The sequence below is a fragment of the Loxodonta africana genome, chromosome 11, assembly GCF_030014295.1.
Source record: "Loxodonta africana isolate mLoxAfr1 chromosome 11, mLoxAfr1.hap2, whole genome shotgun sequence".
Lineage (NCBI taxonomy): Eukaryota > Metazoa > Chordata > Mammalia > Proboscidea > Elephantidae > Loxodonta > Loxodonta africana.
Window position 1 is genome coordinate 28,791,925 of NC_087352.1, and position 17,305 is coordinate 28,809,229.

The following is a 17,305-nucleotide window of genomic DNA, read 5'->3' on the forward strand; positions in this document are numbered from 1 at the left end:
GACGTCACGCGCCTCGCCCACGCCCGGAATGCTGAGAGGCGGGAGGGGCGGGTGAACGCGCGTGCGCACTCGCCCAAAGCCGACCAGGGAAACGCATGCGCATGGGTTCTGCTCTTCATGCTTCCTGCCCCAAGCTGTTTCGCAGGTTCGATTCCTGCCTCCGACTCCACCCAAGCTGGTTAATCCAGTCCTAGGGTCTTGGTCACCGTGAAGGTGGCATACCTTTGGGCACCTTCTACTCAGTCATTCTGGAGACTCCATATCTTACCGTCTCAAGCTGGGCTCCCTCCTATCACATGAGTGCCCAGCCTCCTCCCTGTACGGGGAAGCCACCACAGGGGTCTAACACCCCTGACATCAGCCCAAGGGCCAAACTCAGTCCCCCAGTGTCTCAAGCACTAGTTGCATTAGGCAGGGTCCTCCCCACAAGCTCAACCAAGGTAGAAGGGGGCAGAACTGGGAGTGGCACATATCTACCCCCATGGCCCCATGCCAGCTCTGCTGGCCAGCTGGTGATCACCAGCTCCTGTCCCTCATTCATCCCAAGATAGGCTTCATCCCAGCCACCCCAAGAATTTCAGGTCCTACTCTCCCCATGGCTGCCCCAGACATTGCATGGCCTGCTCAGGGTTCCCCAACGCCATCTATAACCACCACACACTGGCCTGTTGAGCCAAGGCCCCACAACCAGGTATTGGTGGTGGACCCCACCTGCCCCTCCCGCCCCATAGAACGAAGAAGATACAGAGGCCATGCAGTAACATTCCCCTTTAATAGCCAGGTGGGACCTCCAGTGGCAGAGGGGTAGGATGCTGGGGCCCCAGCCACACAGACCCCCTTGTCTACCCATCCCAGTGCCCAGTGTGGGGGGCTGGACAGCACCCAGCGGGGGGCTAGACAAGCCAATTCATTTCCCATCGCTGAGCAGGTCGGGGGAGGCAGCGCTGACCTTAATCACATGGTGGTTAAAAAAAAATAACAAGGGGTAGGTGGCAGGGAGGGGAGGCAAGGCCAGGGTGGGCGACAACCCCCCACCGGCCGCCCCACATCCCCCACCTGTGGCCCCCAATAAATATTTGCAGGGGACGCCGGGGTGGTAGCCCTGGCGGGGGTGGGATGGGCGCCAATCCTATTTGAGGCAGCGCTCGAAATAGGTGGAGCCGATGTAGCCACCCCGCATAGAGCGCTGCACATTCTGCTCAAACAGCCGTCGGTTGTTCTGCAGGACCTCAGCAGCTTCCTTGTTCAGTGGGTCCTCGGGGTTGGGCTCCTGCAGCCAGCAAGGAATGGGTCAGCAGGCTGAAGGGGCAGAGGGGCCAGGTCAACCTCCCACAGCCCCAAGCCTCGCCCGCACCTACTCACCAAGAAGAGATACTGCAGACCATAAATTATGGAGTTTATCGTAAGGACTGGCTTCCAGTCCTCTCTGCGGACAGAGTATCAGGGTCAGGGGCTGCTAAGCAGGTGGCTGCTGTGGTCCCTGTTGGGACTCCACAGATGAGGCACAGGGCATGGGAGAGTGGGGATGTGAGGCTGGAGGGAATGTGCAGAGTACAGGCCAAGGAAAAAACCAGGCCACGAGGAAGAATATGTGGAGATGGAAGGGACAGTGGGACACAGACTGTTAAAGGAGAGAAGGAAAAGAGACAGACCTAGAGCCCATGAGGGAGGTCTAGAGGCAGGGCTGGGGTACAGGAGGGCAGCAGGGGGTCAGCACCTTACCTGAGGATGTTGAGGCAGACATTGCCCTCGAGGTCGATGTTGGGATGATAGACCATTGTCTCACACTTCACCTTGGGGGGGTCATGTGGGTAACCCTGACCCACCTCGGGGGAGAAGAGAGAAGAGGTGGGTAAGGTGCCTGTCAGGGCCTGGTTGGCGCCTCAGCCGCCTCCTCCTCAGCCCAGGGAGCTGCTGCCCCTGCCTGCCTGGGACTCACCTTAAAACTGAACACAAACTTCCCACTTTTGTAGAAGCCCTGTCAGTGGGAGAAAAGAAGAAACGTCAGGGCCCAGTTGTGTATGGGCCTGGGAGACAGGCTGGGTCCCCTTCCCTGTGGTGGGGCCACCTAGGGTCTGTCTAGGGGATCCAGGCAGATAGGGTCCCTCACCTCATCGGGACAGATGACCAGCTTGAAGTTGAGGAGATCGTCCGGGTCTGAAAAGTTGATATCACAGGTCTTGGGCAAGTTCAGCTCGTTTATGTCTGGGTTTGGGCAGCAGAAAAGGGGGACAGAGAGGAGGGCACTCAGGGCAGGCGCCAGCAGAGGCCCCATGACCTCCTCGTGGACTCCTGGGCCTCATTCTGAGCCCTACACCCTCAATCCTTGTCCTGTCCTTGCTGGTGGGCCTTCCCTCATCCCAGAGATGGGATCTTCTGGATCCACAGCATACCCCAATTGTGCACCTTAAGATGCAGCTTTGAGTCCTGGCTCCTGACCCAAGCTGAACTCCCTGCTCTTATGTATGTTTTCAGTCTCCAATATTTGAGTCCTCCAATTCAGATCCTAAGTGTACCCACCCCCATGCGGCCCACCCACCTGCTGCCCAAGTCCCCGGTCCCCAGCACCCTAGGTTGAAACAGCCTCTGACCACTCCAAACGTCGGGTTCCCCAGCCATGACTTCTCTCCAGGGGACACTGCCCATCCCCCCATGCCCAGCCAAACTCAGGAGACCTGATTCCCCACTCCAATTCCCTGAATTTTCCCTCACCACAGTCAGAGGCCTCCATCATCCCTCCCTCATCTATCTGTCACCCCAAAGACCCACAAATTCCTGGCACCCCTAACCCGACCCCACTCCATCTGACTCCGAGATTCTCACTGTTTCCAACATGATACTCTAAATCTCCCCCGCCATCCCTCTCTCCTCCGCATGTCACCCCGAACTCAGGTTCTCGTCTGAGTCCCAGACCTGTGAGTCCCCAGCCGCCTGTCTCCCCTCCCTCCCCTGCCCCTCAGATTCCCGAGTCCCTCATATCCTTCCTCACTTGGCCTTCCTCATAGCATAAATCTATCCCCGGCCCCCATCTCTGACCGCCCCCACGACCGCATCACCCCACCTCTCACCCACCAGATCACCCTACCCCCCACCTCTGACCTCCGACCCCAGGTGTCTGCATTACCCAGCTCCTGATACCCCATCCCTAGAACCTGACCTCCGACCCCCCGGTCCCCACCCCCCATTGCCCGATCCCCACACCCTACCCTTCTGGATCCGCAGCTGCGCCGCCGACGCCTTCTTGCTGCTGCCCTTGGTGCCGCCGGCCGACTCCTCCTCCTTCTTCTGCTGCTTCAGCGAGAACAGCTTGATCATCCTGCCGCCGCCGCCGCCGTCGCCGCCGCCGCGGGGCCCGGGACCCCGGCCACCCGGCCCCCCGCCGCCGCCCGAGCCGCCTCCGCTTCTCAGACCCGCCGCTGCGGCCTCCTCCGCCGCTGCCGCCGTCTGCCCGGCTCGCCGCGCTGCTCCGCGCCCACCGAGCGGCCCGCCTCGGCTCCCGTAGTCCGGCTCTGGCCTGGTCCTGGTCCTCGGGAGCGCTCGGGTAGACTCGGCGGTTCTCGGGTCGACTCGGCTGTTCCCGGCGGCGCTCGGCTCCGCCCCCACCAGGCCGCTCCCTCCTCCCCCTCGCCGGCTCAAGTCTGTTCAGGCCCAGCTGCAGCTGCGGACGCGGTGCTTGCTTACTCGCTCCTTTCGCGAGGGGGCTGCGGTTCGGCGTGAAGGAGGAGGCGGCGGCCGCGGTGGCGGCGCACGTATCCTGGAGGAGGCTCCGCTTCGCAGGCAGCAGCAGGTTCAAAGCGGAGGCCAGCAACGGCCTCGGGCGCCCATCCACTTCGGGTATTTCCGCCGCCTCCCCGCTTCGGCTCTTTCCGCCCGGTCTGTGCTGCGCCTGCGCAGCCGCTGCTTCGGGCGAATGGCGTTGCTCAGTGGAGTTTGGAGTTCGGGCTCCTTCGGCTCGGCTCGGCTCGGGTATTTCCGTTCATGGGGTCCTAGACTAGGTCTCCGATCCCGCGAACGGTTCCGGAGATAATCTTGGGCCCGGATAGGAGGTGCCCCCGCCATCTTTGAATGGGGCAGATACTCGCCGCCTCTCTCGCTGTGCGGCCATCCCCACTTGTGCATGAGCGTGGAGCACCTTCGCTTGCACGCGTGTAGAGAGCGGCTGGTGTAGGTGAGACGATGTCTCTATTCCCGGATGCCACATAAACAAGGTGATCGCGCCGACCAGAGCCTGGGTGAGGCTGGGGGCCCTGCCAAGAGGGTGTGGTGTTGGGCACCCTTAGTGTCCCATCGCAAACTCAAAAGACCCCTACTCATGGACGTTTTAGCTGAGGTCAACTAACAAATAAAACATATATTATGGCAGAGAGCGGTAAGCACTATGCAGATCGTCAGAGGTGGTCAGGAAAGACTCCGGGGTGGACTCGGACGAGGGAGTTGAGGGGGCTGGCGCGGGCTCGATCTCCAGCGCAGGCGCACTCCGGCCTTTGGCGACCCTTCCTTGCTGCCAGAGGCGGGGCGTTGTGTACGGGGGCGTCATGCTCCTCTCCAATCACAGCTCAGCGTCCGTCAGAGGGCGGGAGGAAATGAAACCCACTAATCCACTGCGGTCGAGTGGATTCCGACTCAAAGCGACCCTATAGGACAGAGTAGAACTGCCCCGTAGAGTTTCCAAGGGGCGCCTGGTGGATTTGCACTGCGGATCTTTTGGTTAACAGCCATAGCACTTAACCACTAGGCCACCAGGGTTTCCGGGAGGAAATGGTGCCAGGAGATTCTGCTACATCCGGCCGTCACCACGGCAACCGCGGGCTCACCGAGAAAACCGTTTAGGGGGTTAGACGCGCCGCGAGGCTATGCCGGTGCTGGGAGCCGGGCGGGGTGGGTGGCCGAGGCTGGACCGCTCAGCTCTTCAAGAGTCCGAAGGCAGCTTCGGGAGTGCGTCACCGTCGCGACGCGACGTCGCCGACGGGAGCATTGTGGGAGACCTAGCGCGGGCAATCCCGGGCGAGGGGGCGAGGGGGAATGGTGTGGTCGAATGGTGTGCTCACGGACCCCTCCCCTGCTGTCTATCCTCACCTCGGGAGCTGCCCCCACACTCCTTAACCCTGGCCTGGCATCCACACCGACTCCCTGTCCTCACCTCGGTGGAGTCGCCCCCACTTTCTCGGACTTTTGCTATTCCCGCCCCCACCTACTCGGAGGCCCTGTCCTATGTGTGCCTGGGCACCTCTTGGCCACTTTGGGCCCTTGGTCTGATCCCACCTGCCTCTTCTGTCGCTCTCCCCTGAAGGCCTTTCTCCTCTGTTATCCATGCTGAGTCCCAAAGCTGTCCGGAGCCGCCTAAGTTGTCCCCCAAAGGTCTATTTCCCCACCCCCAGGGCTTCAGGGCACTTCCAGGCTGATGCCTCTCAACCCAGCCTTTAGTCCTCTGATTGTCCCAGGCTCAGTACGCAACCATCATTTCTAAGACTGAGTGCTGGGGTGAAGATGGGGCCTCAGAGGTCTCAAAGAGCTCAGATGTGAGGTCAACATGGCTGGAACTTCCCCAGTGTCCCCTGGCTTCAATACTGGACTGCCTGTTAAGTTCCCTCGTTTGTGCTCCAGATCTGCCCACCTTGGCGTCACAGCACAGGGCGGGGGCCCCACAAACACACCCCTCTTGGCCAGCAGTTCCTTGTTAGGGTCTGGGCACTACAGGGCATAGAAAAGGAGAAGGTACTTCATCCCCCCGTTAGGCAGCCAGCAGTACCTTTTCCCCCTGGCTGCAGCAGGTCCTTCCAGAGACATGAGTTGGTGCCAGGTTGTTTCCACACTTCCCAGAACCAGGTTCATCAGACTCCTTAGAGACACACCAGTGCCCCCTCCTCAAGGGTCTCATCCTAAGCCCATGGTGCCTCCTCCTCCTCAAGGACCTGAGTTTGAGCTCCATGAAGAACTCATCGAAGGTTCTAAGTTACAATACTTTCCTTTGTTCTTCCAGCCCTAGGAGTGCAGCTGCTCCCTGTAGTTCCTACCTCCACAACAGCTTAGTTGTTTTTTTTTTTTTTTTAACCCTTTTCAGTTTCCCATCAATAAGCTAATACCTGGTATTCTTCATATGAAATTCCCTGTTAAAACACTTCTTGTAGCTTGTCTCCTGACTGGACCAAGACTGATGAAGGCCAGAAGTGGCGGACTCTCTGCAGGTGCTCACATGCTACATTTCCTCTTCTGTGGGTTTCGGAGACAGGGCTGGTGTCTAGGCAGAGCTGAAGCTGGACTGCTCTGCCACTTCCTGTCTACACCACTATTTCTGGGCTATTCACCCTTCCTAAGCTAGAACTGCAGGTGGGGCCCTGGTACCAGGGGTGTCTACGCAGGTTGGGGAAGGTGACAGTAGGAGCCATCTCCACCTTTTCAGGGGCTGTGGCCTTCAGAGGAACCATGTGGGTGGAGAGGACCCAATTTTCTTTTGGCTTTATTGAGCACCTACTGGGGCCGGGCACTGGGCTGGCCAGCTCATGCCTATACTTGTACCCATGCGACAGCTGGCCTCACAGCAATCCTGTGAGGGAGGTGTTCTGCCCCATGGACAGAGGAAGAACTGATGCGCAGAGAGGCAAGCCCTGCTTGCTGGGCTGGGTTACTCTGCACTGTGGACACGCTGGTGCTGGATGAACTTGGTACTCTGGTGGAAGCGGCGGCCACAGTCCTGGCAGGCAAAGGGCTTCTCACGACAGTGGGTACGCAAGTGCTGTGTGAGTGTGGGCCGCTGACGGAAGGCCTTGCCGCACTCGGGGCACGCATAAGGTCGCTCGCCCGTGTGGATGCGCCGGTGCTGCGTTAGGTTGGCGTGCTGTCGGAAGCTCTGGCCACACTCAGGGCAGGCAAAGGGCCGCTCTCCCGTGTGGATTCGCTGGTGCTCGGTGAGCCGGGAGACCTGTGTGAAGCCCATGCCACACTCGCTGCAGTGGTAGGGCTTCTCCCCGGTGTGTGTCCGCTGGTGGCGCGTGAGCTTGAGGCGCTGGCTGAAGCGCTGGCCGCACTCGGGGCAGGCAAAGGGCTTCTCGCCCGTGTGAACGCGCAGGTGCTGTGTGAGCGTGGGTCGCTGGCGGAAAGCCTTGCCGCACTCCGCGCAGGTGAAGGGCCGCTCACCGGTGTGGATGCGCCTGTGCTGTGTGAGGTTGGAGCGCTGCCGGAAGCTCTGGCCGCACTCGGCGCAGGCGAAGGGCCGGTCGCTGCTATGCACCCGCCGGTGCTGCAGCAGCACCGAGCGGCGGCCGAAGCGCTCGCCGCACTCCACGCAGCCGAAGGACTTGTCGCCTGTGTGAACCGCCTGGTGCTCTAGCAACACGGCGCGCCGCGTGAAGCTCTCACGGCATTCGCTGCAGGGGAAGGGGCCTGGGGGCTCAGGCGCGCTGGGCGGTGCAGGGGGCGCGGCGCCGGGGCCTGGGGGGTCGCCGTGGATGCGCTGATGCTGCAGCAGGTTGGAGCGCTGCCGGAAGCTCTGGCCACACTCCGTGCAGCAGAAGGGCTGCTCGCCCGTGTGCACGCGCCGGTGCTCCTCCAGGCGTGCGCTGCGCACGAAGCCCCGACCGCAGTCGCTGCATACGAACGGCCGCTCCTCGGTGTGCGTGAGCTGGTGGCGCAGCAGGTGTGAGCTGCGGCTGAAGCTGCGGCCGCACTCACCGCACACGAACGGCCGCTCGCCTGTGTGGATCTTCTGGTGCCGCAGCAAATTGCTGCGCTGGCTGAACACCTTGCCGCACACCTCACAGCGTCCGTCCCGCACTGTGCCGGCGCCGGTGCTGGGGCGGCCCCGGCTGCGGCCCTTGGGGGCCCGCCAGCGGGCAGTGGCCGGTGGGGGTCCGGCATCCTGGCTGGAGTCCTTGCCCCCTGACTCCTGCTCACCTCCTGGGTCACTAGGGAGCATAAGCGCATGTGTGAGGCCGCCTTCGGGGGAGGGTGACTGGATCTGGCCTGTGAGGCTGGCCACTCCAAGGTCCCAGGGGACGTCGAGATGGGGGCTTACAGTGATTGGACCTGTGGGGACACCGTCCATCCGAAGAGCAAACCCTGTGTGGCAGAAAGGGATCCATTCACTCGTTACTGAGCGTCTACTGTGTTTGGGTATCTAAGCCCTTCTGATACAGTGTGAACTAGCCATATTCCAGGGGGCAGAGGTGACAACAGTGAGGAGAGGGGCTCTTTATCTGTGCAGGCCTCTTTGAGGATGTCACAACAGGATGTAGCCCTTAATAATAAGAAGTAGCCTGTGTTAAAACCTAGGGCCGAGCTTTCTGGATCTGACTCAGGTTCACGAAATTCCTTTTTCTGGGAGGGTCAAGGTGGACTCTGCAGCTGAGAAGGGGGCAGGTCTGAGGGAGGTTGGAAGTGGAGCCAGCAGGATGTGGTGGGGGTGTGGGGAGGCCAGAAATGCAGGCTGTTCCCCAGGACTGTGGTCTGAGGTTTGGACACGCTGTGCTTGAGATGCCCACGAGGCATCCAAGGGACAGAGAAGTCGCAGGTGTAGGAGCTGGGGATTCAGGGGCACACTCTGTGGGAACATATGAGCGTGGGTACCTTGGTGTATACATGGCACACAGAGCCCGGGGCCTACATGCAGTCTACGTGGCATGAGTGTCAACAGAAGAGAAGTGGGTCTCCGGCCATGCTGTGAGCACTCTAGCATTAGATACTGGGTGAGGGAGAAGGAGTCAGCGAAGGCAACTGAGAAGCAGGGGCCGAAGGAGGAGGAAGCTGGAAGATTTTAAACCATGGAGACCAGGACAGTAGAGAGGGGCTGCAGTGGGTGACAGAAACCCACAAATCACCAAAGAAACATCAAATAAATTCTGTTGCATCAAAGTAAACAATTTATGCACCACAAAAATGACCTCAAACAGAGTCAAAACACAAACTGAAAAATTCATCAGAAGCAAAGGGCTAATTAACCTCAGTAGTAATGAGCCCTAACAAATCAACAAGAAAGACCAACATAACAGAAACATGGGCAAAAGATGTGAACAAGAAAGGAAATGTAACTAATACTTTAAATCCCACAAAATATATTCAGCCTCCTCTGCTGTGCAGTAAATTACTTAATATGGCCCTTCTAGCCATAGTCCTTCTAACTCCCATCAAATGATTGGGTGGGGCTATGCAAATAAGGTGCTTGTGCCCTACCAAGGAACTGGACACCTTGCTAATAACACAAATAAGGTGCAGGGCACCCTTGTGGGGGGTGGGACCATGCACATAAGATACACTGAACCCTAATGAGGGGATTGGTCAGTTTTTACATCCAGCTAGGCTAAAAATGAGGCATCCCAGAGGCAGAAAGAAGGGACCTGACTACCACCAAGAAGAACAGACGAGACGATCCCTGTGCTGAGACCTTCCTAGACCCAGGAGACAGAGAAAGAGAGCTGAAACACTGAAGACGGCGAGAAGCAGCAGCAGAGAAACAGCAGCAGCAGAACCAAGAGACCTACAGGAGATGGCACTGTGGGCTTCCTGGCCCATAGCGCGTGAACGTTGACTGCCTTTGGGCAGGAGATTTTCTGGTGGCATGGGGTGCCTCTGGGCATTTGGCAGCAGAGCTAAAAGAGCTTTGTATCATTTGTTTGAGAAGGGCAGAGGCTGGGCGGGCTCAAGAGGTCCAAGGAACCAAGGGCCAGAGAGAGTCCTGCCTGCAGCGTGGCTAAGAATAAGCTGTCCTGATCGAAGAACTATATCCTGAGTGTTCCTGAATCTGAATTGTAGCCTGTTTCTTCCCTAATAAACCTCATACTGTAGGTATGGTCTGTGAATTCTGTGTAGCCATTGCAATGAATTACTGAACCCAGCAGGGAAGTAGAGAATTGGTGTGAGAACTAGTAAAAAGGTTGGACGGCGGAGGCATGTCTGACCTCTGTCTCATAGGAATCAGCCTTGGGCTGCTGATGCTGATAATGATTTTCTTTCCCCCTTGTGGAGGTCAGACAACCTGCCACACAATTTTTACACCCTCCTAATAAGAAAAATGCATATTGGAGCTCTACCTGTCCACCATTTCTATATCTGCATTGCAGGGACCCAGTGCTCACATGTATTTATGGTGAGTGTAAATAGGAGGCCAGTGTGGCAAAATCCAAAATGACAAATGCCTTGCACTTTGACTCAGCAATTCCGTTTTTAGGGATTCCTATAACAGTCATGCTCCCCTATGTGCTAAATGACCCACGTACGAAGTTCCTCATAGCATCGAGAAGCAATCCAAAGGAACGCCAATAGGAGCCTGGACAGATAAACAATGGTATGTCCACTCACTGGGGCTCTATGCAGCTGTACAAAGACTGAGGGCACTCAGTACTGTGTGCTGAAGTGAGTAGATGCGTGACAAATGACAAGTATGAGACAGAATGGAGATTAAGCATCCATGTGTTTTAAAAAAGGAAAATGAGCATACATCAATATATGTTTGTTCCTTTATGCAACAAACAGAATCTTCTGGAAGGACACGTAAGAAACTGGTATTGTTGGCTGTTGGGGAGCAGGACTGAGTGGTCCAGACAGGGAGGGAATCATTCTACTCTATATTCCCTTGTGCCTTTTGAATTTTCTAACGTGAATGCATTAACTGTTCATATATTCTAATCGTGAAAAAAAAAAAGAAAACATTAAAAGATTTCTCTGCTGTGCAAAAGATGGATATTGGGGAGCAAGGGGAGGAACCAGGTGATCTGATGTGGAGTCCAAGGTGGCCAAGGGGAATTTGTGTTTGAAGCCAGTAGCTGTAGTCATCTAGGCAGAGACTGCAGCCTGGAGGGAGAATGGGGTTGCATAGAAGGGACTGGCCAAGAAGCCTGAGGTGGTCCTGATGGTGGGCCTGGGTTGTGAACTGAGAGAAGCAGGTTCAAGCAGAAGGGTGTAGTCAGTCATGCAGGGTGGGCTGGGCTGGCAGGAGGCTTGAGGTAGCAGAAAGGGCATGTGCTGGATCGCTCCCTCTGTTCCAACACGTAGAAATGACAGACAAAATACAAGGAGAACTTAAAAAATACCTTGGACAACTCCAAAGCAAGAAAGGATAGTGAGGTTTGAAAACCAAGAGCCTCGTGCAGTGAACTCCGCAGAAGCCCTAAGGCGTTGAAGACCCAGGGACAGGAAGTGGCTCAGTCATATGAAGCTGGGGCCAAGAGTGGGGACAGGGTTAGCCCAGTCCACCTACAGACTTAGCCAGGAATAAGCTGCATGCCTTTGGCTGGAAGGGCAGGCAAGCTGACAGTATAAATCCAAAGCAGTGGAAAAATGCATATCTGAGAAAACTAGGCTAACTGACCAGTCTGGGAAGGACCCTAGACAGCACAACCAGTGGAAGAATTGACCACCCAAGAAAAGAGAGCTAACAACTAATCTGAACAGGAGGACCCTGAAGTATTTCCAGATCCTGCAAGGAGGGATCAGCTTCTGTGAAACAAGGACATTGTGAAGAAAAAAGGATGACTTACGATCCTTAGTAATAAAAAACATAGCAAATGGGAACATCTAGATAACAATGGCATCTATCTAAATTTTTGATAAATGTCCCATCTTGAAACCCCAGTGAAAACTACAACAAAGTTTTTTTATTTTCCTTTTCTTAAGGCATAAAATACACAAAGGTGGGAGAAGAGGAAAGGAAACAAACAACCCTGAAATTTTCCACTCTGGAAAGTAGATGGGCAAAGGGTAAATGGTTTAACAGATCTGAGAAAATACTAAGCCAGCAGTAGGGAAAGCTGGAAAAAAGAAAACAGAAAGAAAGAAAGAAAGAAAATCAACCTGTTTTGCCCCCAAGAACGTCTAAAAGCTCAGGAGTGGGAGGGGCCAGGTACTCTGCACCTGTGGGTGAAGGAGCAGCATTCAACAGGCTGGGGAGGCTGTTTCAGCAGCAGAGGCTGAGTGGGGCAGCTTCACCGCTCAACTCTGCTTGCTATATGCATAGAATTCTGAGCCAACAGGTGTGCACTGCTGTGCTTCTGATTCCTGGATCTCTTCTTCCATCCTGGCAAAAGACTGGGCCAAAGGTGAGAGACTTTACTGAGGAAATCCAGATGATTAAGTGAACAGTCACATTGGGTGCTCAGATGCTAGCCTCTCCTCCAGTTTCCAGAATGCTGACAGGAGGGCCGAAGCACCTTGGAGGACTCAGACCCACCCAAGAGAAAGGATCTGAAGATACTCACGTGGAGGGGGTACCCCCAAAACATTCCAGTTAGATCACCCTATGGATCCCTCCAGAGTGCCCACCCACATTCCAGCTGCCCCTCGTGTCCTGAAAGTGCATCTCCTTGGGAAGTAACCCACATGCCTCCCACCCCTGGTTTGTCGTCACAGATGATAAGCCCCTCACTTATCTGCTCAGAGCTGCAACCAGATTTTTGGTGCTCCTCTCTTAAGCAGACAGATTGGGGGAACAGACCACACTGGAGGAAAAAAACTTAAAAGCAAATTATTACTATTCTCAGAGAAATAATGAGAGGCAGTACAACTGAAAGAACAACAGGAAGCTACATAAAAATGAACATTCAGAGAAGAAAATGTGCTCTTGACTATTAAACCTATGCTAGCAGAAGTGAAAATCTCAACAGGAGGTCTGGAAGATAAAATTGAGGAAATTGCCTGGAAAGCAGGGAAAGACAAAGGGATGAAAAGAACATTAGAGGACCCATCCAAGGGACCCAACAGCCAGATAACAGTCATTCCTGAAAGAGAAAACAGAGCAATGGAGGGAAAGAAATCAAAGAAACAATTCAAGGCAACTTCCCAGAACTGACAGCAAAAATTTCAGACTGAAAGGGCTCACCAGCAAAGGTGACATAAACGTTTGGGGTTGAATCAATAAAAAGAATTCTTCATCCAGCCAAACTGTCAATCCAACATGAAGGTTAGACAAATGTGTTTCAGATATATGTCTTAGAATCTTACTTCCACTTAGGAAGTAACCAAAATGAGGAGTAAACCAAGAAAGAGGAGTCCAGGGATCCAGGAAGCAAAAGAGGAGCACCTGCCCTGTTTCTGACCTGCTTTGTCCTTATTTAATCTTCATCATTTCCATCCTGTGTCAAGGTTGCTTCTATCCACCTGCCTTATCTTCTAACCTGTTCTGACCTACCTATCTTCTAACCTGCTCTGACCTTGTCTAGTTCCAACCCTGTGCCAAGGCTGCTCCTGCCCACCCACCCACGAAGTCTACTAGTTTGCTCTGTCCTTGCCCAATTCCACCTCACCTCACTCTGCAATAAGCAGGATGCAAACCCAGAGTCGAGACCATACAACGTTTCTGGGACAGGGAGAGCACATGGACATGGGGAATAGTGTTGGCTATTGGGAGGTTTTACTGTGACATAGGGCAGTAGCCAAAAAAGCTATAGAGTCAGTGGAGGGGTTGGGTTTTGAGAACAGGAGACGCTGGAGTGGACTGAACACTGCAGGAGATGGTCCAGGGAATCTAAGTAGGGTCAGGAGTGGATCAAGAGTGGACATGGTACTGTCCATGTGGAGGGCTAGGGGTGCTCAGTGGCCCCACCCCCACCGTGCCCCATCTTACTTACCTGGGGAGAAGATGCCCCCAGCTTCTTCCTGCCACAGGGCCCCTGGGTGTTCCCTCCACGAAGGCCCCTCAGGTCCGGCCTCACTGTGGGGAGAGGCCTGGCCCAGCACTATCTCAGAGCCCTGAAAACACAGTGGTTATAGTTTATTCTTGTCTGGCTGGGCTGGGCCCAGGGAAGGCCCTAACCGATTCCCTATCCACTGTGACTCGCAGGGCAAGGAAGAAGGCCATGCTGGCATTGGGAGCTCACCTGGGACTGCTCAGGCAGGAGGACAGGCATGGCTTTCTGGGAGGCTGCAAGGGGCTTGGACTCCAGGAGCACTGAGGGAGAAGGTGGAGTCAGACAGCCCCAAGGGCATTCCTGAACCCCTGCCCTCCACAGTGGTATGCCAGAAAGGGGGGAGGGGGGACAAATGTGGGCATGAATAGTCCACCCAGGGAGAGAGGGCTGAGCAGCTCCCTGGAGAAGGGATCCAGGCAGAAGGGGTGCGGGCTTGGTCCCAGGGAGGTCAGGGACCCCTGGAAGACTGCTGGGTAGAGCTGTGGTGGGACAGGTGGACTCAGGTTCATGCTCCTGCACCCCTGGCAGGGAGACTAATGGGAGTGGGGCTGAGGGGTACTTCACAAGGGTGTGTTGCAGGAATATTGGAGAGAGTAGGCAGCTGGCTCTTGTGGCAAGCCCTCCCTAACACTGGCAGGATCCATACTCCACCCTGTGCTGTCTGCTTCCCAGCTGCTGGTTCGTGTCCACCAAGAAATGGATCTCCTTGGAGAGTGAACCCATGTGCCTCCTGCCCATGGAAAATCCCAACAGCCCACTCTATGGCAGGGGGAGAGCCATGGAAACATTCTGTGTCAGGCTTGGAGCATGGGGGACAGTGAAAGCCACTAGCTGGGCCAGAGTGGATATCTGTTGGGGCAGCTGTGGGGGCCGCCAGCATGTGGGAACTGCTAGTCTGGCTGGGCCTGGCTGAGTGGGCTTCAGCTACTCACACCAGGCCCACCCCAGTCCACCCAGCCAGGACCTGCCACCCAAGTCTGGGCTTGGACCCTGTCTGCTCTCACCTGGGTCTTCTGTGACCTCCGGCTCCTCTTTCACCTGAAAGCCCAGAGGTGACTCCGGCATGGCTCCAGGGGTTATCTCAGGCCCAGGCTCTTGAGTCTGGGGCTGGAAGTTGGAGGGCTCCATCTTCTCTGATAGCACCTCCTGGCCCTGTAGTTGGACTGTAACCTGGGGAGATGCCGGCCATCAGGGGCCCAGGCAGGACGTTGTGACAGGCTTTGGCACAGGGAGCTCATGGGTGCTCACCCCACTGCAGGACACCTAGGGGTCTGCCTGGAAAATGCCCACTGATAAGGTCCTCCAAGAACCCACCTTCCCCCAGGCCTGAGCAAGGAGCCAAGGAACAACCTGCAGTCATTCCGCCTCTGAGCTGCTGATGCGGACAGCTGCCTGTGGCCTCTCAGATGTGCTTGCCCAGGAGGTCCTCCACACCCCAGCCCTTCCCATGTCCACATGACTCCAGGTAACTGAGGCCTGGGTGAGGGAGGGCTGGCCCTGCAGACTCTCCTGCTGGCGACCATTTCATCTCCCCACGGAAAGTGTCTGAGCACGGAGCATCCCAGGGAGAGGCAGAGCCAATTGTGCCCCTGGACACTGTTCCCAGGCCTGAGCTCCCCACCCAGGGTTGAAGACTCACCCATCTCCGCGGGCCTCCCTGCTCTCGGTGCATCCCCTCAACAAGAGCCACAGCCTCCTCTGGGCTGCTGGGCCACTGCCCCCGCACATGGGCCTGGATCTCCAGGGGCAGCGAGCCCAGGAACTGTTCCAGCACCAGCAGCTCCATCATCTGCTCCTTGGAGCGTGCCTCGGGCCGCAGCCACTGCCGGCACAGCACGCGCAGCTGGGCCAGGGCCTCATGGGGCCCTGCCATCTCCTGGTAGCGGAAATGCCGGAATCGCAGGCGTGCGGCCTCAGGGCTGGGGTCCCACGGAGCAGCCTCGCTCTCCTCCTCAGAGTCCTCCAGCTTCATTGTGATGGGCCCTTCGTCCTCCAGGGGTGTGTGGCCCGGGGGCCCCAGTGCAGCAGGCCTCATTGGGAGGATGGGGAGGGATCTCTGAGGCCAGTGTCCACCCCTGGGGGAGGAATGGAATGAGGGCCCTGGGATAAGGACAGACAGTGGCAGTGAATGTTACTGTATGTTGCACTGGTCGATTCTCAGATGTGGAAGGCAGATCAGGAAACTGAGGCACAGAGAGACAGGTCATATGCCAGACACCCCTGGACACTGAAGCTACCCTCGTTCTTGTTCTCCTCTCCAACTGTGTCCACGAAAGGTCCCTTGTAGTAGTCTTCTCCAAGCAAAAGCTGCTTTTTGGGCCTAGAAAGCACTTCCCCTAAATCCTACCCTTGTTCTACACGTGCTACCTCACACCTGGCCTGCACCCCTCCCATTCAGAGGTGGGTGGTACCTATACCACTCACCTTCTGGGCATTGGCACCACTGGATGTCCCCCCAATGCCCAATGCCAGCCCATCACTTTGATGCCCACTGTCCCACACAATCTCCCTCAGATCTGGCTCCTCACTCTGGCCTTATTATTTACTTCCCCTCCCAGCCTAGTCCCACAGGGCAGCCTTCCTTCACCTGGTTCCTGCCTTCACCTGTGACTCAGCCCCCAGGTAGCACCTTCAGCTCCATCCTCTGAGCCCAACTTATCACTCCACGCAATGCCCCACCATCTCCTGCGTGGGGCTTTAGGCCTCAGCGCCCTGATTCAGGTGGGGCTGGGAGGTGATGGGGTAGTTTTAGTGGCATCTATAAAGGCCCAAAGAGCACTGGACCGGGAGCCTGCTCTCGCTTATTTGCTATGTCACCTTAACATGTCCCTGTGCTTCTGTAAGCCTCCGTTTCCTCATCGGCAAATGGGGATGACCTCCGCCCGCGCTGTGCTCATGCAGCTGCGAGGAAAACACGGGGTTTGTGGAGTGATGTTTATTAAAGGGATGGCCCGTCAGAAGTCACCCCCGTCCGCTGAGTCGATTTCGGGGGCCGCCTGACACCATGGATCAAACCTTCGCACCTCGAGGTTCCAGGTCAACCTGAAACCCTGCGAGAAAGTTAGACCATCACCAAGCCGGTCGGACCGTGCGGAGACTCCCGGACAACATTTCCCAGCAGACTTGGTGGGCAACTTCTGCTTCGGAGAGCGATGTCAGCTCCTGGCGGCGCCATGGCAACCGGAGGCTGGGTTCATAAAACCTGTTGCCATGGCAATGCGCGGTGATTGACGAACCTCGCGCGACTTCGCCGGGCCGGTCTGCCGGGAATCCTCAGGTCCCTACCCCCCTTTTCTGGTCCCGCTGGGCAGCCGGAACCCCCGAATCCGGAGCCGCCGCCCCGGTTCCCCTACGAATCTTCCCGGTTGCGTGGCCCCCGCCCTCACCTCCGCACCCAACGAGCCGCGCCACGCTCCTGAGCACGCGCAACGGCCAACCTTCCCTCCCCGGCCGGACTACGTTTCCCAGAAGGCTCCGCGCGTCCACTCGGGCGCCCCATTGTCCCTCCCCCACCTTCGCCTCCGCTCCCGCCTCCCCACCAGTCCCCAGGACAGCGGTAGTCGCAACGATCAGGTTGCGCTCCGGATCGCTTCTTTCTGCGCTTTCTGCCCCGGATCCAGGCGTCCGACGCCCGTCGACGTGCGCAAGCTTCTTGGGGGTCAACGTCCAGCAGCGCCGCCTTCCCGACTGCG

General features: G+C 56.8%; 2 protein-coding genes across 2 annotated transcripts; both read right to left on the bottom strand.

Moving 5' to 3' along the window:
- Positions 1-753: 753 nt before the first annotated feature.
- UBE2M (ubiquitin conjugating enzyme E2 M) lies at positions 754-3,361 on the bottom strand. The gene is made up of 6 exons (XM_064294354.1): positions 3,207-3,361; positions 2,111-2,205; positions 1,940-1,978; positions 1,723-1,826; positions 1,363-1,426; positions 754-1,270 (listed from the first exon to the last, which is right to left on the bottom strand). Exons 1-6 carry the CDS (start codon positions 3,313-3,315, stop codon positions 1,130-1,132), a joined length of 552 nt encoding a protein of 183 aa, XP_064150424.1. The 5' UTR covers positions 3,316-3,361; the 3' UTR covers positions 754-1,129.
- Positions 3,362-4,742: 1,381 nt separating this feature from the next.
- MZF1 (myeloid zinc finger 1) lies at positions 4,743-16,856 on the bottom strand. The gene is made up of 5 exons (XM_003406236.4): positions 15,253-16,856; positions 14,618-14,783; positions 13,803-13,873; positions 13,554-13,674; positions 4,743-8,055 (listed from the first exon to the last, which is right to left on the bottom strand). The coding sequence occupies exons 1-5, from the start codon at positions 15,646-15,648 to the stop codon at positions 6,623-6,625; spliced, it is 2,187 nt and encodes a 728-aa protein (XP_003406284.1). The 5' UTR covers positions 15,649-16,856; the 3' UTR covers positions 4,743-6,622.
- Between the last annotated feature and the right edge of the window lie 449 nt (positions 16,857-17,305).